Source organism: Ctenopharyngodon idella, chromosome 10 (assembly GCF_019924925.1).
Source record: "Ctenopharyngodon idella isolate HZGC_01 chromosome 10, HZGC01, whole genome shotgun sequence".
Classification (NCBI taxonomy): domain Eukaryota; kingdom Metazoa; phylum Chordata; class Actinopteri; order Cypriniformes; family Xenocyprididae; genus Ctenopharyngodon; species Ctenopharyngodon idella.
Window position 1 is genome coordinate 38,258,635 of NC_067229.1, and position 25,072 is coordinate 38,283,706.

The 25,072-nt window shown below is 36.3% G+C and overlaps 1 protein-coding gene across 27 annotated transcripts in view; it reads left to right on the forward strand.

Annotated features, from left to right (window-relative positions):
• Positions 1 to 25,072, forward strand: part of dlg2 (discs, large homolog 2 (Drosophila)) — a 246,565-nt gene that overhangs the window by 217,624 nt on the left and 3,869 nt on the right. For 22 of the 27 annotated variants that reach the window (XM_051909206.1, XM_051909208.1, XM_051909215.1 and 19 more), the window contains 6 exons: positions 12,459 to 12,635; positions 14,483 to 14,558; positions 19,037 to 19,136; positions 23,166 to 23,216; positions 23,341 to 23,442; positions 24,679 to 24,851. In XM_051909206.1, coding sequence (XP_051765166.1) covers positions 12,459 to 12,635; positions 14,483 to 14,558; positions 19,037 to 19,136; positions 23,166 to 23,216; positions 23,341 to 23,442; positions 24,679 to 24,851 — 679 coding nt within the window. Of the gene's footprint in view, positions 1 to 12,458; positions 12,636 to 14,482; positions 14,559 to 19,036; positions 19,137 to 19,392; positions 19,439 to 23,165; positions 23,217 to 23,340; positions 23,443 to 24,678; positions 24,852 to 25,072 lie in introns of all 27 variants that reach the window. The other 5 variants (XM_051909209.1, XM_051909212.1, XM_051909222.1 and 2 more) reach the window with 1 other exon arrangement.

Sequence of the window (25,072 nt, forward strand, 5' to 3'; positions counted from 1 at the left end):
GCATAGTACATCGCAGAGCTAGTGCAAGACGAGTATTTGTGGTTAAAAAGTATATCAATTTTTTTTTTTTTTTTTTTTTTTTTTAGAAAATGGCCGATCGTTTCGCTAGATAAGACCCTTATTCCTCGGCTGGGATCGTGTAGAGTCCTTTGAAGCTGCACTAAAACTGCAATTTGGACCTTCAACCCATTGAACCCTGTTGAAGTCCACTATATGGAGAAAAATCCTGGAATGTTTTCCTCAAAAACTTTAATTTCTTTTTGACTGAAGAAAGAAAGAAATGAACATCTCGGATTACATGGGGGTGAGTAAATTATCAGGAAATTTTAATTCTGAAATGAACCAATCCTTAAAAAGTAAAAAAATTAATGGGGTACATTTTAATTTCATGTTGATTTAAATAATTTGACTTTGATTTTGTTTGTATATATTTCTGCATTATGCATTTTTAATTTTCAGACTTTATTCTCATAAATTAATCTTAAATAGTAGTATAGTTCTTGTTTAATAATGTTTGCCGAGTATTAATGATGTTTTAGAGCTTAATGTTTTATTATAAAAATTGTGATATGTGATAAATATATAATATTGGTCACACTTTAGATTAGGGTCCAATTCTCACTATTAATTAACTATGAATTTTGCCTCAATAAACTCCTAATTACTGCTTATTAATAGTTAGTAAGGTAGTTGTTTAGTTTAGGTTTTGGGTAGGATTAAGGAATGTAGAATATGGTTATGCAGAATAAGGCATTAATATGTGCCTTATAAGTACTAATAAACAGCCAATATCCTAGTAATATACATGCTAATAAACAACCCTGATCAGAATTGGACCCTAAACTAAAGTGTAACCATAATATCTATTTAGTATTTATTTCCTGTGGCTACAAAACATTTTACCTCCTCCATAATACTGACTTCAGAGCAAGAAATTATTAAAAAGATAAACAGAATAATCAAAAGACCTGCGTGATGTATTCCAGCCTCCAGGTTCACTCCAAACGTCCCATGCGTCAACGCTCTTTGGCTAGTCTTCTGAGCAGCTGCTTATGATTCTCCCAGATATGTTTCACAATACAATCAGCAGAACAGAGATTAGTTCTTCATTAGCTGGTAGCGACAAGCAGCTGTAGATCCCCGATTTGGCTTCGTTATTGTATTAGCTGGACAGTTTTAGCAGAACCAGCGCACCTGTGGAGATCCATTGTGATAAATAGCTCTCTTGTCAGCAATTATACACATACACACCTCCTCTTTTCATGATGTACAGCATGCACCTCTCCCACAGCATTAAAAAATGCCCAGTATCTCCTTCTCAGCTGCAGTCTAATGCCGCAGGCCCCCTCTGTGGGTGCAGGATAATTGTACTGTGCCGTAGCTAGTCATTTGGGCCGTAGAGCTGGCTGGGTTTGCAGAACACGGATGTTGGGAAGAGCTGAGACACAGGAAATCAGACCTTATAGGGAGTCATTTATTTGCTGCAGTACAGATCAGCTCACCTGTTTTTTTTAAAGGGTTAGTTCACCCAAAAATGAAAATTCTGTCATTAATTACTCACCCTCATGTCGTTCTAAACCCGCAAGACCTTCGTTCATCTTCGGAACACAAATTAAGATATTTTTGATGAAATCCGAGAGGTATATGACTCGTCCATAGACGGAAATATAATCAACACTTTCAAGGTCCAGAAAGGAACTAAAGACATCGTTAAAACAGTCAACGTGACTGCAGTGGTTCAACCTTAATGTTATGAAGCGACGTGAATAGTTCTTGTTTAACAAAAAATCTTTTCTTCTGTGTCATTCTCATACGTTGTTTGAGAATAACACAGAAGGTTCTACGTCAGAACGCCAACTCATCATTGGCCGGCTCCTGCGTCAGCATCACACGCATGTGTCGTGCTGCTCACGTGATCAGCTTTGGCCAATACTGAGCCGGCATTTGCACAAACACGAAACCCTTCACTGTGTTTACTGTGTCACCTGCGTAAGAATAATGACAGGGAAGAGAAGAGGTTGTTGAATAAAGTCATTATTTTTGTTTTGTTTTTGCACACAAAGTATTCTCATCACTTCATAAAATTAAGGTTGAACCACTGTAGTCATGTCGACTGTTTTAACAATGTCTTTAGTACCTCTATCAGAGGTCAGAAAGCTCTCAGATTTCATCAAAAATATCTTAATTTGTGTTCCGAAGATGAACGAAGGTCTTACGGGTGTGGAACGACATGATGGTGAGTAGTTAATGACAGAATTTTACATTTTTGGGTGAACCAACCCTTTAAGTATGTGGTTTTACTAATGCTCGATTATGGTTTGTCATATCATAGCTTTTGTTAACTATTTTCTCATCAAGTTATTGGCATCACATAAGCATACAGTTGCAGGAAAAAATATGTGAACCCTTGGATTTAACATGGATTTCTGCATAGATTCAATCACTCACAATAACAGGCAAAACAGGCTTAAATAGCAACCAAACGTATTTTTTTTAACACACTTAATAGTGAGCATTCATAGTATAAGGTGGAAAAAGAATGCGAGTCAGCTAGCCTGGAGTCCAAACAATGAGACAAGATTTGAGGTGTTAGTCATATATATAATATATATATATATACATATATAATTTTTTTTTTTTTTTTTTTTTTTTTGCCCTCCTGCAGCCGAGCACCAGCATTATTTTAGTATTATTTATGTACTATTATAGTATTTATATGCTATTTTAGTATTAAACCATGTATTAACCTTATATTAACAATAGTTTCTTAGGTAAGTACATAAGAGTGCATGTACTGTAAAATAAAGTGCAACCAAAACTTGAATACATACTAGTATACTGTATGCCTTTAGAATTCTGCAGAGAAGGAAGGAGATATATGTGAGGCAGAAAAAAAACTGAGTCTCCAAAAACCTCTGCTCAGTCTGTAGAGGGAAAAAAGAGAATTATGACAAGTATCATTTCCAGTTTGCCTCCGCTGAGCATTGAGATGCATTAGAGTTCTGCTGAGATGAATGCAGAGGTGTGATCGCTGTTGGCTGCGTACTATGAATAGAAAGCACATGTCAATGTAAAAGCAATGCATGCATGATTCCATTCACACGCTGACTCAGTTAAGATTGGATGAGTCAGTTATTGAGTGATTTTCCTCAATCAGCATGTTTCATTTTTTCTGTCACAATGAATCAACATCACAATTTCTCTAACGTATAAATGTGCGTGTGTGCACTGCTTATTTACCTCCGCAAAGTGTTCTCTGTGTCCCTCTGCGGTAGCATTTACATGTAACCATAACAACACCCTTCCTCTGTGTGATCAGAGAAAGAAATATACATCGCCTCATTCCGCTCATTATGCAAGAAACTCCAGTATGTGTGTAATTTGTCCAGTGCAAATGTAAATTCCAGAATATAAATTGCGAAGCTGTCTGGTTGGATTTATTTTGTGAGAAGTTGGCTGTGTTGTGTCGATGGACTGCGACAGTGAGAAAGCTATGGAGATTTCTTTTTTTAAAACCCTGCAAATAATACCATGAATATTGATGTTATGTTCATGTGGTGGTGTTGTTTTTAGTTTAGTTATCCAGTTTATGTTTAGCAGGAAAGGATGCCCAGGTTCTTACCCTGACATAATATGTATGTTTTTTTTTTTGTTTTTTTTAATAAACAGATTGCACATGAACACTCTAGAAACTACTTGGTACACATTAACAACCACATAGCAACACCCTGGCAACCACCATGAAGGTGGGCTCTTTTGACTTTAAGCGACCATCCTAACATTGTGACAGAGACTTTCTCACTAACTAACACCTCTCCCATTTCCTTCAGAAAATGTAAAAATGTAGTTATCACATAAAATCCCCAGTTGTTGCAGTGTATGTAATTCATTCTTGCAAATGTCAGCTAGGCTCCTGTTATTTCACTAGCCCAAGCTCTTATTGTTATGAGGCCGCTGATCTACACATACAGATAGCAGTCTACTTTACTCTCAGGGGGCTTTTAAACCACATTTCCCTGTAACAAGCAAAAGCACCACATTATCTACACCTTTGCCAGCACTCTGACACTTTCTCCTAGTTTGCGTGTTGTAGATGTAATGCTTTTTTTCCCTTTTGCCATGCTGATGGCTTCAGCTTTTATCTCTCTGCTTAGCAAATACTACACTTAATTTTTTTTTTTTTTTCAAGGACTGAGGCAGCACTCACTCTTAACAAATTATGTTACAGACATTTGCTGGTGTGGAAAATGCTGTCCATGAAGTTCACCACCCATGGATGTATCTTTTCTGCTGAGCACTGTATATTACACATACCTGGACTCTTGCTATTGCACAGAGATTCAGCCCTGCAGCTCTACTGCAAGACCCACAATAAATCACAAGACAAAACACTCAGGAGCGAATTCCGTTCACTAAACAGTTTCGGCACTTTTGCATGCAGTATTTCAGTGCACTAAGACTCAAACTAGTGTTGTTATTGTTAACTATTAACTATTAAAAATACTTTTCTTTATCTCACTGATTCTTGAGATAAGGGACAAAACATTTCAAAGCCCTCTTTATGTTAAAAATAAATTAATTATTTAAAATAAAAATACTTATAAAGTTACATCTAAAGGAAATCTGGATAATCAGTCAGGACATTAACTGCTTTTATTTTTAAATAACTTTGTTAGGATCATTTAAATGCACACTCTATACATGTAATATAGCCTGTCCTCAGCATGAGGTCACAATGTAAAATTGCCAAAGTGTTTAAAAATGCAACAAATTCAAAAATATACATTTACATTGAAAGGCAGAGATCTGTAATATATCAAACAATACAAAAAGTAAGTCTTGAATTATATCTTCCATAAAAAATGCCAAAGTTGTGACCTCACAACTTTGCGTCAACTCCGCCAGGATTTTTTATAATTCTGAATAAATCAGGCAATGTCATGGTCATCTTTAACTCTGAGGAGCACTTACTATTTTCTGCTCATTGTGGATCTCACAGTAGGACACATGGTCCTGGAAGTTTATATTTTTTTTTATATTTTATACAAACAATGTTGAAGTCTCTTCAACTGGACCTTTGTCTACACGTCAGTTTTTGTCAACTCCGTCAGTATTTAACACCGCCAGGTGAAGGTTTTTGTTAATTTTGAAAGAAATGTCTTATTCTTTTTTCAATTCCTTGTGTTAAAATATTAAAACATCAACCAAACTACATGATATCATGTCTTTTACTCAAGAACATTGGTTTTATATGTTTAAAATTAAAAAGGAGGGTAGAGAATTAAGAAATTTAGAAACTGGATTGTAAAATTAACCCAATAAAAAAATTTAGAGAATTTATTTTTTTCACTTAGCTCCTTTACTGAACGCCATTGTTACATAAATGAAGACTTTACACTGTTGTTGGATGGATCAAATTAAAATATCATGCTTTTTATTGCATCTGACAAAGTTGCAAAGTTTTTGTGACATATCAGAACACAAATTTGTATAATGACATGGGTATGACATAGGATTTACAAGGAGAGGGTGACTTATGAGGACATTACCCCATGTCCCCATTTTTCAAAAGGCTTATAAATCATACAGAATGAGTTTTTTTTTTTGAGAAAGTAAAAATGTGCACAGTTTCCTGTGATGGGTAGGTTTAGGTGTAGGGTAGGTGTAGGGCAATGACCATTACACCTATGGAATGTCCCCACAATTCACAAAAACTGTGTGCGTGCGTGCGTGCGTGTGTGTGGGTGTGTGTGTGTGCGTGGGTGTGTGGGTGTGAATTTAAAAAAGTAGACAGAAATATTAAAAACAACACAGAAACAAAACAGCTCAAATCAGAATTACTAAAACTTAGTTCAAATGAAAAAATATATACAAATAATATTAATAAAAATATTATATTATTAAAAAAAATAAATAAATACTATAATAGTATATAAATAATACTAAAACATCATTGACTTGAACTTGCATTATCCACATGAACACCAGCATATATGAGCACTAAGTCTCAGCTCTGTTCTTTCATTAGCTAGTTTATAAAGCCATTTCACCACTTGTATCAGCTGAATTCTTTACAGACATGAATTTGTTCTATTTATTATCGTAAGGGCACACATTGTTCGCATGGGGAGAGAGCATTACTCAATATGTGTTATGTGACAGTAAATTTGAGTTTTTGTCTGCAGATTGCACTAGCACATGCTGTTTTTTGGAAGTGTTTGAGAAGCATCATTGCCGTAATGATGCCATGGAGGGATGAATTCACTGTAATGGGCTGAGAAACTGCCAGCATACAAACATATAAAAATATTATTTATGTGCACTGTACGTAGCTTGCAGTTTCCATAACAACCGCAATGTCTTTGTTGGCCGATGAGAGGGAACATGTGCTTTTTTCCCTAGGCATGTGTTCCAATGTGTGTGTGTTTATGTTTTATACTTTAACGAAGCAGGGGTTAACGAGGAGATTGAAGATAATACTTTGTTCTTGTGCAGTGCGGATCATTTCTTTGCACTAATTACAGTTTGTCTCTTGTAACGGATCCATAATGGCGACTTGCCACCATTACACTATACATTATTGCTTGCTTTTAGAAATAATGTTGTAGCAGTGACGGTAGTGACCATAACGGACTTATTTGTAACATCACATGACTTTTAGATCAGTTTGTGCTAAAATACAGCTGGAAGTGCAGATCAATTGTCTGAATATTGTGTTTGTTGTGGAATAATGCATGCTTATAAAATTATATCTGTGAGCTTGAATGTTCCATCCATTAGAGTAGCATATGTGCCAACCTTTATGTGCAACCCATTAATTTTGGCATGCGGTTATCTGCTCACAGCACTGCAGTATGGGTAGCTGGTGTAATTTTTCATTGATTTCGTCCTTGGGATGATATTGATCACCAGCACAAGATGTGGAGAAATTATTTACGTTTAGTTAGCTTCAGAATGACCTATAAAATGTTTAGTTTGACATTTAAGCCCAAAGTATAGTTCACTTTTTACATGAATGCAAGGGTCAGCGTACAGTGCGCGTGGTGCAGATTTTGTCATCAGAAGAGTACGCGCATTTTAGTTCACCCAAAAATTCAGTCATTAATTACTCACTCTCATGTCGTTCCACACCCGTAAGACCTTCGTTCATCTTGCATTGCCAGCAAGACAATTAACACTTTCAAATGCCCAGAAAGCTGCTAAAAACATATTTAAAACAGTTCATGTGACTACAGTGGTTCAACTTTAATGTTATGAAGCGACGAGAATACTTTTTGTGTGCGCAAAAAAAACAAATAAATAACGACTTTATTCAACAATATCTAGTGATGGGTGATTTCAAAACACTGCTTCATGAAGCTTCGAAGCTTTACGAATCTTTTGTTTCGAATTAGTGGTTCGGAGCGTGTATCAAACTGCCAATGTCACGTGATTTCAGTAAACGAGGCTTGTTTCGAAACGTTTCGAAATTTCAATGGTTCACACGGCTTTGGCAGTTTGTGAAGAACAAAAGATTTGTAAAGAAAGGTTAGTTTCGGATTAGTTTGGATATATACCGTAGTGCATGATATTCTAGGGTAGTCTATACATGGAAGCTTTGTATGATTGTTGATTATTTAATGTATCAGTAACGTTCTTATAAACATGATGGCTGTGCTAATGCTAATTACATTACATTAAGATTTTCAGTTTATTTACAAATGTGTTCCTTATTTTTTTGTTTGCTTTATTAGTGAGTATCTGTGTGTATTAGGCTTAGTTCTTAGTTAGTCCCCTCTCACTTTAACCTGGAGTAAACTCTTACAAAAAAAAGGTTCAGCGCTTTTAGAGAGAGAGAGAGAGAGAGAGAGACAGAGACAAAGACAGAGAGAGATAAGGGCTACAAACATAAAAGGGTGCATAGTTGGTGTATTAGGGCCCCATACCTGGAATTGCTTAGGGCCCCAAATCACTCAGCCCCTGAACAAATGTACATGAGTTCAACATTTGATTTAACATTTCATTCTTTGTTTTTAATCCATTTAACTTTTTAAATTAAAACCATGAAAAGGTAAATCTTATCATCATATAACATTATTTATGAGAACAAGTTGTCTTGTAAGAGAATTTTCTCTTTAGACATTCTACTAACTATAAGTAACTTTGCAGCTATATGCCAACTAACTCTTATTATAGTATTGGTAGACTGTATGCTTAATATCTGCTAACACTTTATTTTGATGCTCCCCAACAGACATTTTACTGACTATACGTAACTTTGCAACTACAGTGGCAAGAAAAAGTATGTGAACCACTTGCAGAATCTGTGAAAATGTTAATAATTTTTTTAACAAAATAAGAGAGATCATACAAAATGCATGTTATTTTTTATTTAGTACTGTCCTGAGTAAGATATTTTACATAAAAGATGTTTACATATAATCCACAAGACAAACAAAATAGCTGAATTTATTAAAATAACCCCATTCAAAAGTTTGTGAACCATTGATTCTTAATACTGTGTGACATTACCTGGATGATCTACGACTGTTTTTTTTGTTTTGTGATGGTTGTTCATGAGTCCCTTGTTTGTCCTGAGCAGTTAAACTGAGCTCTGTTCTTCAGAAAAAATCTCCAGGTCCTGCAGATTCTTCAGTTTGCCAGCATTTTTTGCATATTTGAACCCTTTACAACAGTGACTGAATGATTCTGAGATCCATCTTTTCACACTGAGGACAACTGAGGGACTCAAACACAACTATTAAAAAAGTTTCAAACATTCACTGTTTCAAAAAACATGATGCATTAATAGATGGGGGGTGAAAACATTTGGAATTTGAAGATCAAGGTAAATTGTATTTAATTTTTCTTCCGGGAAACATGCAAGTATTTTCTGTTGCTTCCGAAGGGCAGTACTAAATGAAAAAAAATTATATTCAAGTGAAATAAGAAAAATTTGGACCTCTTCATCCTGTTCAAAAGTTTTCACCCCCCGACTCTTAATGCATCGTGTTTCCTTCTGGAGCATCAGTGAATGTTTGAACCTTTTTTAATAGTTGTGTTTGAGTCCCTCAGTTGTCCTCAGTGTGAAAAGATGGATCTCAAAATCATTCAGTCACTGTTGTAAAGGGTTCAAATATGCAAAAGATGGTGGAAAACTGAAGAATTTTTGGGACCTGGAGATTTTTTCTGAAGAACAGAGCTCAGTTTAACTGCTCAGAATAAACAAGGGACTCATGAACAACCATCACAAAACAAAAAAACAGTCGTAGATCATGCAGGTAAACACACACAGTATTAAGAATCAATGGTTCACAAACTTTTGAACTGGGTCATTTTAATAAATTCAGCTATTTTTTTGTCTTATGGATTATATGTAAACATATTTTATGTAAAATATCTTACTCAGGACAGTACTAAATAAAAAATAACATGCATTTTGTATGATCTCTCTTATTTTGTTAAAATTTTGCACATTTTCACAGATTCTGCAAGTGGTTCACATACTTTTTCTTGCCACTGTACATGTCAACTTATTCTACTAACACCTAACCCTAACCTAACATTCACACAGGGCGTCGGCGTCAGCGCTTGACGAAGGGCGTGTCTGAAGCTTGTGCTGACGTGACCATTAAAGTGATAACAGCCCATCACATTACTTTCCAGTGTTGCATGAATGCAATTGGCTAGCGTCTGTGCTAGGGAATTTGCATAAGGTGATCTGATTGGCTGACGCCTGCGTTGGCACTTGAAAATTTGAGAAATCTTCAACTTCTACTGCGAATGAAGCGACGCGACAGAACCCACAATTCAGTTTGGCAACACATTCAAAGTAAATGAGAAGCGCTAGCGCCGACGCCCCGTGTGAATGCAGTCAGATGAAAGGCAGGCTGAATAGTTTAAACCTGAACCATCAGTCTACTCTAATGAGAGTTCGTTGACATGTAGTTGCACTGTTACTTATAGATAGTAGAATGTGTAAAGTGGACCATTGAAATAAAGTATAACAAAATGTTCTCTGGAAAGAAATGCTCAGCTGTGGATTTAGCAGGAAAAATGTCACCCAGTGGAAGTGACATCATTAGCCCCTATTTTGATTTCAGCCCACTTTTGTCTATATCTCATTTGTGGCATGTGCATCATAGACTTCCTTTTAAAAACAGATGTATTGTCATGGTTACAAAAGGCAGTATAAAGGAGAGGTGATGTGAGTGCACGCAGTGAACAGAGACGGCCAGGGCTAGTGTACTATTACCTGTTCTTTATTTTATTTTTTTATTTTTTGTTCCCCAAACTATTAATCAGGAGAGGCTCCTCTTATGTGAGAGCTTTTATCATGGCTGAATATGCAGAAGTGCTGTGTAGTGTGTGGTGTCATTGCAGCATTTAATTTAGGAACAGCATGTTCTAAAAGAAAAAATGGCCTGAATACATTTTGTTGTTATCAGACATCCACTTATTTATTGTGCTTACATTTTCATCACGGGGTCAAAGTTTGGTTTGGTTTTGTTTAGTTAGCCCCTGCTGGTAGATGTTGTAACTACACCATCAGTATCATTCTTTATTGATTGCCGTTCAGTAGCAGTAATTTTAACAGCATTTGCAGTTGAGAAGAAATGCTAATGCTAGTTAGTACAGATAGTTTTCTCCAGATATCATACGATATGCCTCCTTGGTTTTCACCTTCATTCTCATTGACCCAAACTGAATAAGAGGTCATTTAAACAATAGAGAGAAACATGAAATGCAATAACTCTGATTCTGCTTATCGCTGGTCTGCATTTAAGTATTCCAGCTAGGCTTGCTGTGACTAAATGCACCTGAAGGAACAAGTTTAATGGCCATTATTGCGGTTATCTCTTGTATTGTGTACTTAGTGGGGCAGGCCTATAGGACACTGTGACAGCCCGTCTGTTCTTTTGTGTACAGATGTGTCTGAGCTATAGTGCTTCCTTTCACTGTGTTTCATTGCTCGATCATCCACGCTGCCCTGCTAGAGGTAGATAAGCAAAAGAGCCTGGTACATTTTTGCAGACAGATTTTTGAGAATGTAATCGAAAGCACAAAAATAAAACAAAACAAATTACTTTTTCTCCATATTTTTGAAGTACATACCAAAGATCAGTGGGTGACTCCAGTTCACATGCTTCCCTCAGATGGTTCAGGTTTAAACTATTCAGCCTGCCTTTCATCTGGTCTTTGAGCCTCAATCATCAGTGTAAAATCTGCTCCTTAAATAGAGTGGATTGTGTTTGTTTCTCTTTCTAAGGATGAGTACGTGAATCATGGTTATTTTTGAAACGCTAGCCTGTCTCTCCAGATAGTGCTCCTCCATATGAGGATGAATGAGAGGTTTCTTCTGTCGCCGCACAGTGATTCACCCACTTCAGACGTCAGGAGCGTGTAGTAAACTGTGATCGCCTTTGAAAGGGCTTCGCATTTCTGATCTGTGCAGTGGAGGTTTTCTGTTATGTGAAGTAGCTGAGATTTCTCAGTCATAATTATGTGAAATGTATCATATAATACATGAATATATTTCAAGGTTTGTGGCATCTAAGACCTGACTTCCATATTAATACACTACCATTCAAAAGTTTAGGGTTGGTAAGATATTTTAATGTTTTTGAAGGAAGCCTCTTATGCTCACCATGATTGCATTAATCTGATCAATATACAGTAAAAAAAAAATTTGTAAAATAGTATTACAATTAAAATATATATATATATTTATTCCTGTGATGGCAAAGCTGAATTTTCAGTATCTTCTGTGTTTTCAGTGTCACATGACCCTTCAGAAATCATTCATATATGCTGATTTTGTGCTCAAGAAACATTTATTATTATTATTATCAATGTTGAAAACAGTTGAGCTGCTTAATTAATTAAAAAAAAAAATCTTACTGCCCCCAAACTTTGGAACAGTAGTGTATATATTTCTAATTTTATGTCTGTTGTTAATAATACTTTTATGTTAATTTGGCTTTTTGCGAGGGGACAGGAAATGATAGGTAGATAGGGCAGAAATTTTCTGAATTAATTCATTTTTAAAACAGACTGGATAATGCCACACTAGTCATACCCCACAGAAATATTAATATAATATGATGTTGGCTGTAATATGATATGATGCAAGCCCTTCCAGGCTTGGCAAGAAAAGTGACTGCAGCCGCTTGTAGATTATATGCTGCTGAAACTGAGCATTCGGTTGTTGTTTTAATCCATCATATCCACATCTATAATTCCACACAAACGCACATATATCTATGATATGTGCTACCGTGGCTAGTAGCACTTATTGTCCCTCTCACAGTCGTATCTGCACATTTCACGCATGCTGTTTTCAAAGGAGTCAGCTGTTGTTGCTTTAGTGACAAATTTTAGTTACTGTTTTAGTGACAGATGGATGTGAAATGTTGCGTGAATTTGTTAGGTCTGTAAAACTGACGTGCATGCGTGTGTGTGTGTGTGTGTCTCTCCAGGGCTCTGTTTGACTATGAGAGAGCGAAGGATAGTGGTCTGCCCAGTCAAGGTCTCAGTTTCCGATATGGAGACATCCTCCATGTCATCAATGCATCTGATGATGAGTGGTGGCAGGCCAGGAGAGTGACGCCAGAAGGGGACAGTGAAGAGATGGGCGTCATCCCCAGCAAGAGGAGGTGAGTTTCGTGCTGAATCACCTACACTGATTAAACCTGTGGCAAATGCAGATTTATTACCACCATTTTTAAGCATTTTGTTGTCCCATTAGTGACTTAAAGGGTTAGTTCACCCAGAAATGAAATTTCTGTCATTAATTACTCACCCTCATGTCATTGCAAACCCACAAGGTTTTCATTCATCTTCGGAACACAAATTAAGATATTTTTGATGAAATCCAAGAGTTTTTTTTTTTTATCCCATATAGAAAGCAACAAAATTACCACATTCAAGGTCCAGATAAGCAGTAAAGACATCGTTAAATAGTCAACGTGACTACAGTGGTTCAACCTTAATGTTATGAAGCGACGAGAATACTTTTTGTGCGCAAAAACAAAATTAAAATAACAACTTTATTCAACAATTTCTTCTCTTCCCTGTCAGTCTCCTACGCAGTTGATGCAGTGCAGCGCTTCCGTGTTTACATCCTAACACTGGCTCGGTATTGGCCGAGGCTGTTCATGTGAGCAGCACGACACACACACGTGATGCTGAAGCAGGAGCCGGCCAATACAGAGTCAGCATTCTGACGTAGAACACGAAAGCTCTGCAAAGTGTCTTCAACGTAAACTGCGTAGGAGACTGACAGGGTAGAGAGGAAATTGTTAAATAAAGTCGTTATTTTTATTTTGTTTTTGCACACAAAAAGTATTCTCGTCGCTTCGTAATATTAAGGTTAAATCACTGTAGTCACATTGACTATTTTAAAAATGTCTTTACTATTTTTCTGTACCTTGAATGTCGAGCTTTTGATGCTTTCTATGGGAGATACAAAAAAAAAAAAAATTGATTTCATCAAAAATATCTTAATTTGTGTTCTGGAGATGAACGAAGATCGACATATTGTGTGGAACGACATGAGGGTGAGTAATTAATGACAAATTTCATTTTTGGGTGAACTAACCCTTTAATAACCACAAATTGCAAACAACCTTTTTTATTAGAGCTGTCAATAAACAAAAAAATCAAATTAATTTTGATATTCCAATTAATTAAACTTATATATATATATATATATATATATATATATATATATATATATATATATATACATAATATTCTCAAGTTAATATTTATATTGCATTATGTTTTTTTTTTTTTATAATTAATTGTACTAAATTAACATGTGACAGGCCTAGTTCTAATTGTTACCCTACTGCCCTATTTTTAAGTTGGCTCTTTAAAGGGAACATACAATGGAAAATAGAATTTTTCTTACTCGTTTGATAATACACTATGTGCATAATAAGCAGCAAAAATGTAATTCATTAACATTAATGTATCACATTCTTGCCTATCAGTTCCTAATCTGAATTTACAAACAAATGTCTTAAAGGTTCAGCAGCAAAAGTCTGTTTGATTTGAAAGATCAGGTAAAAATACAAAATTACTACCGTTCAAACATTTAGGGTTGGTAAGATTATTTAATGAGCCTTTTTTATGCTCACCAAGCCTGCATTTGTTTGATTAAAAATACAGTAAAAACAGTTATATTGTGAAATGTTATTACCATTTAAAATAAAATTTTTCTATTTTAATATTTTTAAGATTCAATTTATTCCAGTGAAAGCTGAATTTTCAGCAGCCATTATCTCCAGGTTTCAGTGCCACATGATCCTTCAGAAATCATTCTAAACATATCTAATATGCTGATTTGGTGCTCAACAAACTTATAATTATCTTATTTCTTATAATTATCAATGTTGAAAACAGTTCTGCTGCTTAATATTTTTGTGAAAACCGTGAAAATGTAGTGTAAGTACACTTGCAAAGTGTATTTCACTGACTGTCTCTATTCCTGTGGCAGAGTGGAGAGAAAAGAGAGAGCTCGGCTGAAGACGGTTAAATTCAACGCAAAACCCGGTAGCCTCGATTCTAAAGGGGTAAGTGTTCTATTTGTTAAGTGATTGACTTTAAATCAGTGCCAACATCCAAAATTCTTTTCGCCTCAGTTTTCAGGTATAAACATGAAGGGCCCAGTGATTTAATGACAGTTTAGACACGGTTCACCAGCAGCCCCTGTCGTGTCTCTTCACTCATCCAGTGTAATGTCTGTCTGGCTCTTCCCTCTCGTCTATCTGGTTTAGTTTCTGTCATCTTCAATTTATTTTTCCATTTCAAGTTGTGCTGGTGGGTCATTGAGTCAGTCAGTCAGAATAGAAGTGTGTGTGAGAGACTGTCGTTCTGCCGCAGTGTGACAGCTCACTCTGAGCTCTCAGCATCAGTACTGCAGCACAGCCCAACAGGCGTTCACAGAAGCAGCCTCAGTATTATGTCTGTACATAGATGTATGTGTCTCTTCATCATTTATGAGATCAGAATGGTAAGGTCATCTGTAGTAAATATTTGTTATGTGCATGTATTTGAGAGGGGTAAATAAATAAAACTGAAGGATGCAGGATGTATTGTTAGTTCGTCACACAACCGCAGAGCCGAACAGGTTTTTAGCCTTATGATTCCCACTAGTATCCATAGCAACATCGCAGTCAGGCCTGCAAATTTCCGTTTCTTTCTTGTCTCTTGTTTCTTTTTTTTCTTTTTTTTCCTCTCCCTCTGTCTTTTGAAGATGGGGAGAGGGGTGGGGGTGTTGGCACTGATGGATTACTTGAGGATTTTGTTGTGTGGTTTTGTCTTTGTGTGAAGTTGCACCAACTTGTGTATGTATCATTTCAGGTTTATGACTCATAAGATTTCAGTGTTGATTGAAAATGCATTGATTATGAATGTTTATATGCCTTATAATAGGGAGGATTAGCTTCGTGAAAGTTATGAATATTCCCTTTAATACTATCAGGGGTACAATTAGTTTCTTTCGTACACTCTGCTGATATATTAAAATAGGCAAAAACCCACATAAATACACACAAAAGCACTCAAATTAAAATTATATTTATTGCCAAACATTTAAGTATTAATCTCATTAAGAAATGCCTGGGTTATATTTCACCCCCAGATCATTAAAAATGTTTTGCATAAAGGAAATGAAACTTATTTTAGAACCATTGTAATTTATGATAATGAAGCATAATAGCATAATTCTCATATTACATTGTTACTCATATAATATGCATATTTTATTGCTATCCACCTTATTCCTGACAAGCCTACTGTGTTTTTTATTATGGGTGGCACTTCCTGTTTGGGGAACTTCCATTCAAAATGACTGAAACAAATAATTTCAAATCATAAGGTTGCCCTACAAATAAAGCTTATCCATCAGTTTGACTGAATGAGCTGTCAATTTTCCTTCATGTTTTATTTTCAGACATCATGAGAATAAGAAATATCTATAGCAGTGGTCAGCAATTAAAATTTTCGCCACTAGATGGTGGGTCAGAACATAGTCTTAATTGAAATTAATTGATGAAAAATGCAACTAAAATTGCCTGTGACAGACTGTTAGTGTCTTTTGTAACTGATAGTGAGCTGTTACTCTGTGTTAAATCCTGTAGTAGGGCAGTCATTAACAAAAAGCCACATTTGTGTGGCGGTGTCAGGGTTTTACACTGGATAAATTAATAAAGCAGAGCAGTGACACATAACCTGGCAAGTATAGGACTTGAATAAGCCCATTAATCGCATGTTTGAGTCATGCTCTTAATAAACTGTGTTTTATTTCCTCTGTCCATATTGTGAATAATAAATGTGTATCATTTTAATTTGCTTGTTACACAATGGAGCCTAACTTATTGTAATAATTATTTGATGTAGCCTACTTTTACACTCAGAATTATTCTTTGGCGTCCTCACATACTAAACTGCGTTTTTTTTTTTTTTATTGTTTGCGTGCTGGAGGTACGCTATTACGTTGTGTGCAGAGTGATGTTAACATTTAAGATAGCTGGTGAGAGAAAATGGTACTATCAAAGAGGAAAGTTGACAGCAAAAATGGGGCATACAAAGAAGAATAGAAAGACAACTATGCGTTCTTACCTAGTTTTGTGAATGCAAAGCCGGCGTGTCTTATCTGGAATGAAGTTGTCGCTGTTTGCAAAGAATATAACACCGTGTCTACAGTGGACACGTCAAAAGATAATAGAACCCATTATAATCAGTGATATTGTCTACACTGGATGCGGCTTGACGCGACACAACAAATTCCCGACAGTAAACGGATTCCCTGTTCTATTTCTGACGTAGTCCAAGTGCTTTGCAACGGTCGGTTTGTCGAGTTCAGAGTAGACAGCTTTTAGCTGTTGCGGCATGACGCGAAAAAAGTTGCGTCTGGTGTAGACACGGTGATAATATTAGACGGCACCACGAGACGAAGATCTATTTCAGAACCAGCGCTATCAAAATAATCTGGCTGCGGGCGCGGGCCGCCTATTGCCGACCACTGATCTATAGCAAGAGCTTTTTTCGGTCTCTGCATTCTTTTCCTCATGATTATTTTCTTTTTTCCTTTGCATTCCGCTGCAATAGTATGAAAAAAGGAGAACATGTACTGCTTTGAAATAGTAATCTCGCAATGCTGAAGTTAATGAATATTTTTGATTAAGGCAGCGTATAATACAGATATATATTTCTACAGTGATATTTAAAAAATTTGTTCATTTTAAAATTAAAATTACCCCAAGCTTTTCTCACCCTCAAGCCATCCTAGGTGTATATGACTTTCTTCTTTCTATTGAACACAATTGGAGAAATATTAATAAATATGCTGACGCATCCGAGCTTTATAATGGCAGTGAACGAGTATGAGCTGAAGAAAGTGCTTCCATCCACATCCATCCATCATAAACATACTCCACACGGCTCCAGGGGGTTAATAAAGTCCTTCTGAAGCGAATCGATGCAAAAAAAAAATATATCCATATTTAACAAGTTATGAAGTAAAATATCTAGCTTCCGCCAGACCACTTTCGCCAGACCCCTGTTCACTGCCATTATAAAGCTCGGATGCGTCAGGATATAAAAAATATATCCGATTGTTCATTAGAAAGAAGAAAGTCATATACACCTAGGATGGCTTGAGGGTGAGTAAATCTTGGGCTAATTTTCATTTGAAAGTGAACTAATCCTTTAACCTGTCCGTTATTGCTGTGGGGTTATTCATGGTCTGTTGAAAGTACCTTGCTGATGCTTTTACACTTTTAAATGTCCTTTTAATGTTCGATGGTTAAAGGGTGAGTAGAATAATGTCATCTCATTGTACCCACCCAGATTTAAAAAAAAACAACGTGTTATTGCATTCATAGAACGAGACTTAACAGAAGTTACACCCATAATTTGTGCAAAGCGTCATGGGGCGTAGGAATAAGGTGGATATATAAAATAAAATCCCATTCTCATTAACGCATCATATCCTGTCTGGACACAATGATTATTTTTATTAAAGCATTAATTAAATTCAGGATAAAAAATACAATTATGTTTATATACTTTACAACTTAAAATATCTACTTTTTTTTCTTGTTTCTTATTTGGTTTTGCATCAGAATTACATGATTAAGAACTGCATTACATTATTCAATGGAGTTTGAAATTTCAATAAAATTTTACAAAAAAAAAAAAATGGTCCTAAAATAGACTTGATGTAATATAATTCATATAATTTTAAATCAATTGTTTTCTCTCTTTTAATTTTGGGGTGAAAGATGATGTGGACATATCCTTGATGAGTTTCACCATTATAGATTTATCAGGAAAATTACGTTCAGGCAGCATATTGAGCTCAGGTTCATCAAATAAGCTAAGAAAAAAAAAAAAACAGGTTAAAATCACCCCAGTCACATTTATGTTACCATATTTATTTTTCTCTGCATTTTATAACCATTTTAAAATCAATTCACCTTCAGAACATCATAATACTACACACAAGTAGCACAAATTTTGCCCCTTTGATCAGCATGTCACCCTGTCAGGAGTCCTGCATGCTTGGTATTTTAATATGAGTTAGTATTTTTAAGTCTCCTTTTGCCTTTGCATGGCACTAAACCAGCTTCAGTTGGTCTTTTGTTCATCATTGTTTACCTCTCTGTTCATTTCTACTGATCATGTTTTCATTTGAATACATTTGAGCTGTCTGAGAATAGCTCAGGTGCTGTGACGTCATGGACAGCAGGGTTTGGATCAGCCTTCGCAATAAACAAAGACCACCTATTCAGGATCATCCAAGTGCTTTCAGCTCTAGCCAAAAATAATGTAATTAGTTTGGTACAATTAAAAACCTATTTAAAATGGGTGAATCGCTAATTTGATTTGGTGAACAACCCTGCCCATGAAAATTATACAATTGATGGTTAGTTGTTTCCTGGCTGCTGTCCCTTACGTCCAGCTCCGGTCGTTGTGTTGTTTTTGTCAGCATGTTTGTGACAGCGTTTAGAGCCCCCTGTTTGCACCATGCTCTCTCTCCGCACAGTCATTCAGTGAAAAACGTAGAAAGAACTTCATCTTTTCACGCAAGTTCCCTTTCTACAAGAACAAGGACGCCGACGAGCAAGACGGCAGCGACTCGGAACGTAAGTAGCCACAAACGCACGTGCACACTCACACGTAGGTACATAAAACAGCACACGCTCACACAAACGCATCCTCGGGGTGAAAGGTCTAGGTGTGTGTAGGTAGCTCCAGGAAGCCCATGCCCTCCTTCTTCTGCTGGCGTTTCTCCCCGCCCCACAAACAACCTTACTATCTCTCTCTCTCCCTCTGTCTCTCTGTCTCCCATTCTTTCATTCTCTCTCTTTCTCCGCCCCCCTGATCGGATGTGTGGTGTAGGACATCTCTGGAATAGGGGAGGACGGGTACGGAGCAAAGACACTGAGTAAGTGTGTTAAGGAATGGACCCAATACCCCTCTCCCAACCTCACATGTAACATTTCAGTTCAGATTTGTTCTTTTCTGTTACGTCAACAACAGACCTGTCTGCATGTCAGAATACTAATGGATGTTGGTCTACGGGTCCTAATGTTTCAGGGATTCCTGCATTATCATCCTTAGGTTTATGTGGTAGCTAAAATGTTGCATGAACTTAACACGTGTGAGAATAGTTTGTCAAATGTTGTTCGTTTAGTTTGTATGTCGAGACTGTTGTGCTGTTTTCTGATGTTTAGTCTTGCATAGCTGGAAAAAAAAGTTTATTCTGGCTAAAATGTATTAAATGTAAATGGAACCGTTTTGTTTTGTTTTTATGTCTTGTTTAGGGGTGGGTTTGTCAAAAAAAAGCCACAATAAAAGTATAAAAATACTGATTATCTCACAGACATGATTCAAAACAAATCAGAATATACAGTTCTGCTTATAGATATCTAGGCTACTTTCTAGTCCTTTTGTCTTTGTCTTTTATGATGTCTCTGCAGTGCTGTGCCAAATGTTGTCTTGTGTTTTTGACGGTGTTTTATGTTCACATCAGGAGCATTTAGCCAAAACAGTTATTAAAATATGGTTTTAAGGGAATGAGGGAATCCACATCAGTCAAACAGAATATTTAGCATTATTCTCAATAAATTAATATGTATTTGTGCCAACTGCATATAATCCGTAGAGAGGGGAAGAGAAAGTTGTTCATAGAAAACAAAGCTTATGTATAAGTAAATATAGCTTGATCAGAACAGAGGATATTTCTTTTGGGTTGAACGTATTCAACTCTCTTTCTCAGTTCTGGGTCCCTAATTTAATCTCCTGTGTCTAATTTTATTTCATGCTTGAAACTCAAGTCTAATTTTGTCCAATACAACCAACTTAGACTGTCAAAGTTTATAGCGAGCCCCTGATAATGATCTTCCGCACTCTTAAAAACTAGAAGGTACAGTACTGTTGTAAGAAAGTTACTGAGTAACATGATGACTTTAGGTCAGGTTGTTGGAGATATAGTACTGTAGTCCAGCTCCAAAACATTAGCTGTCAGGTTTTGTAGTCATCTTGAGAGTGGCAGGTTTCCAGACCAAGTGTGTATTCAGAGCTGTCTGGATGAGCTTGTCACTTTGGACAGATTAGGTTTTGCCATATAATTGTCATATTGCATGATGCTCTTCTAGACAGCCATAGAGTGCCGTCGTCAACCTAATGAAATATGACTTGTTTGTTTCCCCTTGGCCGGTAAACAGGATTTGTGGCTTTTATTTAATTTATTTCGGAAATGGACTCACTTAATAATGCGCTGATGAAAAATGATATGTGCTGTCAGCAAGAATCTTTTCCAGTTTGTTTAATTTTAGGAAGATATCAGTTTTAGCCATAGCAATTTTAAGTTTAAACATTTCAGTTACATTTCACCAAACATTTCATTAATATGAATTTGTTTTTTTGTTTTGTTTTTTTGAGAAAGAAAGAAATTCTTTTATTCCACAATGATGCATTAAATTGATAGTAATATGACAGTAAATACATCATCAAAGAACGCTGGAGAAAAAATTTATCAGAGTTTCCACAAATATATTAAGCAGCAAAATTGTTTTCAATATTGATAATAATAAGAAATTTTCTTGCGCACCAAATCTTCATATTAGAATGATCTGAAGGATCATGTGACACCAAAAACTGGAGTAATGGATAGTAATGGAGTAAATTCAGCTTTGCCATCACAGGAATAAATTAAATGTTTAAATATATTAAAATAGAAAACAGTTATAATCATATTTTACCATATTTAAATATTTTTACACTGTTTTTTTTTTTGTATTTTGATCAAATAAATGCAGCCTTGGTGAGCCTAAGAGACATATTTCAATATTTTTCTTAAGTCACCATGTCTTTCATCTGATGTTAGTACAAGCATAATTATTATTAAGTCCACCTTTTGCAACATGGAAGTAAACTACTTTCTGTGAATGTACGAGAGTTTAGATTTATTAGCCACTGTAAATGTGCAGTAAATGCTAAAACTATTTATGTGACAAATCAGTGTGTTTATAATTACAACAATACATTAAAATAATATAATAAGAAACACCAGTTTGCAACAACAAGCAGCATAGCGAGCTGTTTTGTCAGGCTAAAAAAATCTGGAAGTGGATCACACCGGAAGCCTTGCACAATCCAGTTACAAATGGCCACGCCCGCTCTTATGTTAAAAATAAGGTGGGTAGCTGGTTCATATTAGGGTCAGATGGCAAAGGTCACTGTCCAGTCTTACAATATGATGTATGATCTGTCTCCACCAAAAGCTCCAGGCATTGATCAAACCCACGTAAACTTGTTTAAAATCCTCAGAGATGCTGTCCTCTTAACTTGACTGCTGTTTAATTCACAGAATCCCTCCTTTCCTGCAGAATTCAAAAGAATATACAACTCAAGTTCTGTTCAAAGTGAGCTGTCTTGTTGCTTACTACCTACGTAGGTAGCTCCCTTCTAACCATCATTAATGATTTTGATTACTCTACAAAACCAACCATGTGAGACTCAACAAGTATTTTCATTTGAGTTTGTTGCTAGCATGTTGCTAAGCTAACAATAGAGTTCCACTCAAATAAGCATAAAAAACTCAAATATTAGATAAAATAATTGTTCTATTTAGTTTATTAATTATACATTTTTATTAATACTTTTAAGTGTTGAATAAAATGTAAATTTATAGTCAACACTTTCTCACCTCATTCACTATCTTGGATCTGTAATATCAAGTTTTGCCTTTAAAATTTGGTCAAACGAGAAATCTTAAAAGGCAGCAAAATGAAGTTGCCTACCGTTTTGAACAGCCTTTATGTTGTGAGTCTGCATCTGATGCTTTAAAATTCTGCCTCTGTAGGCAGCTCATTAGGTTGTTGAACAGCTTTTAGAGTGTCCATTGTGTTTGTAAGGCTTTATAGGGACATAATCCATTCTGTTTATGGCAATAGCTACACCAATAGAGGCCATCTAGCTTTTCCATAGCATCTAAATTGTTCTGGGTAAGAGTAGAGCACTACACAGAAGCTAATTCATGCGTGATTCATTCTGTATAGTTTAATGTTACCACTTCCAATGAGAGAAATTAAGCTCTGGCTCAGAATAACACTCGATCCTATCTGGGTTTGAATCGATGGATAATAACCATATTGTGTTCCTGCGGCAGCTTGCTTCTGTTCGTCCCTGGGCTAAAAATAAACTACTCTGGCTCTCCAAGTCCCTGTGTGCGCAGACCACATCAGAACTAGCGTCACTTTGGACCTGCGTTCCCATAATTGGACTTATATATTAAATTAGTATTGTCACTGTCTGAAACTTCAGTCTTATCTGTGATTAAATTGCTTTTCTGTTGTCCATCATGGTCCCAAAGCCTTTCTGCCGATCCCTTTAATCTCCCAAATGAGTGCTAACTCAATTTTGCCACTATTTTTCATTTTTCTCTCTTTTTTTTTTTAATGCAAATGCCCTTGTCAACAAGTACATAATGACATTACATGCTCAGTAACTCATTTACGCATCCACTCGAGCTGCGCTCTGAGAGGCGAGACCTTGGTGAAGGGCACATCAAATGTGGCCGTCTCGATCCCCGGCATTCTACAGAAAGCAAGCTGAGTCCTATCACAACCGCCCACCCCACTGAGTATGTTTCTCTGTTCTGTTTCCAGGGAGTCAAGAGGAACTGATCCTCTCCTATGAGCCTGTCATCAGACAAGAGAGTAAGTGCTTCTCCACTGTCTCTCATGCTTGGACTGTATGAAGTTCATTATAAGTATAAATATATTATGTTCAATTTGAGCCACAGATCATATTTTTTGCTTTCTGTATTATCTGTTTGAACAGTTAATTACGCCAGACCAGTTATAATCTTGGGGCCCATGAAGGACAGAATCAACGATGACCTCATCTCAGAGTTCCCGGACAAGTTTGGGTCATGTGTGCCACGTAAGTACCCTACAGAGATCTTGTGGTTCTTGCCCAGGTGGTTAGATTATCAGATAAACTAATCTCCCAGTGGATCTTCCATTAATTATTCATTTTTCATCTTTAGAATGCATACATTAACCTTCAGTAGAGGCTGACTCAACCAGTGTCTCAAAAGAGCCCAAATGAGCAATAGCGTACTGTGTTATTCTCAATGGTGTCGTTATAAATTTCAGTTGGAGTGTTAGAAAAACCTCTGGCCAAGGTAGTTTGTAATTATATCCAGTAGTCTTGGGGGTTTTTAAGCCTTTGTGCTGATAGCGGTACTGGTGGGATTCATCAAAATGAGATGGTAAGGTAAGTAGCCTGACCAAAAGAGTCCGTAGTGTTCCCTACTTCCCCACAGTGCTCATAACTATTGCTGTGCAGTTCCTAAAACTCATTTCATTGTGCTGTGACTATGAAATCATTTACTTCAAGGTCTGCTGATTAACAAACTTCAACTAGGTCACTTTATTGTGATGTCTTAGTGATGTTTTCAGAAGTTATAATTGGTCTAAGTAAATTGGTCTAGGTTACGAGCAAACCTTGAAAGTAACACTTCGTAACCCACACTTTGTAAGATTTCCTTTGTTTTAAAATTTTCCTGAGTTTTATAATGTTTTTGGAAAAGAGCTTTGTTGGCTTGTGCTATACATGTTAGCCAAAATATTGATAATATTTTGGAGGTCTTCTTCTCAGACCCAAAAGTGTACAAAGATCCCATATCATTCTCATAGTTTGCTGATGAGTGCTACAGAGCTCTTTCATGTTTTCCATCTTGAACACTTTATTTATTGTTTGTTTTTAAGTTTTTCACACTTTTATTTAACCATTTTTGTTTGTTCATAATTTTTAAAAAAGCGGCTAACAGTTCTGATCAAGAAGGTAAGTGAGATTATTAGTCTGCAGTGAGCAAGATACATGTAGAAAATATAATAGCATCAGTTCTTCCCTGTAGTATACAGTTCATCCAGTCAGTGGGATCTATGGGTATTTCCGCTTAACTCGCTGCTGCTGTTCTATCTCTTAGCAGGTCTCCCCAATAGCTAGAGATATAATTGTTTATTGTTTATTGCCCTCTGCACAGCTTATGGCATTTCTCATGAATGTGTATGTAGATAATAAAGGTGATGTTTTCCCATTTCTTTGTGTTGTAGAACTGAGTACCCAAGTATTATAAAACTAAAGCCTGGATTTTTTTAAAACCAATCTCAGATACTACCAGACCAAAGCGGGATTATGAAGTGGATGGGAGAGATTATCACTTTGTGACCTCTCGAGAGCAGATGGAGAAAGACATCCAAGAGCACAAGTTCATCGAGGCTGGACAGTACAATGACAATCTGTACGGAACCAGTGTCCAGTCTGTCAAATATGTGGCTGAGAGGGTCAGTAGTTGCTATGGTTTTACAACCACAACATTGCCATGAAGTCTGCTTACTAATGTGGATTTTACAATTTGTGATGCCTAGCTAGTTTAGCATGTTCCAGATGTACAGTACTCATTAATACTTTGGTAAACAGTCAAACTTGATATGTTATGGGCCATTTACACAAGACTTGTCCTTGTTGAACTTCTTCTTTTTACTTGACATCTCACAGGCCAGCA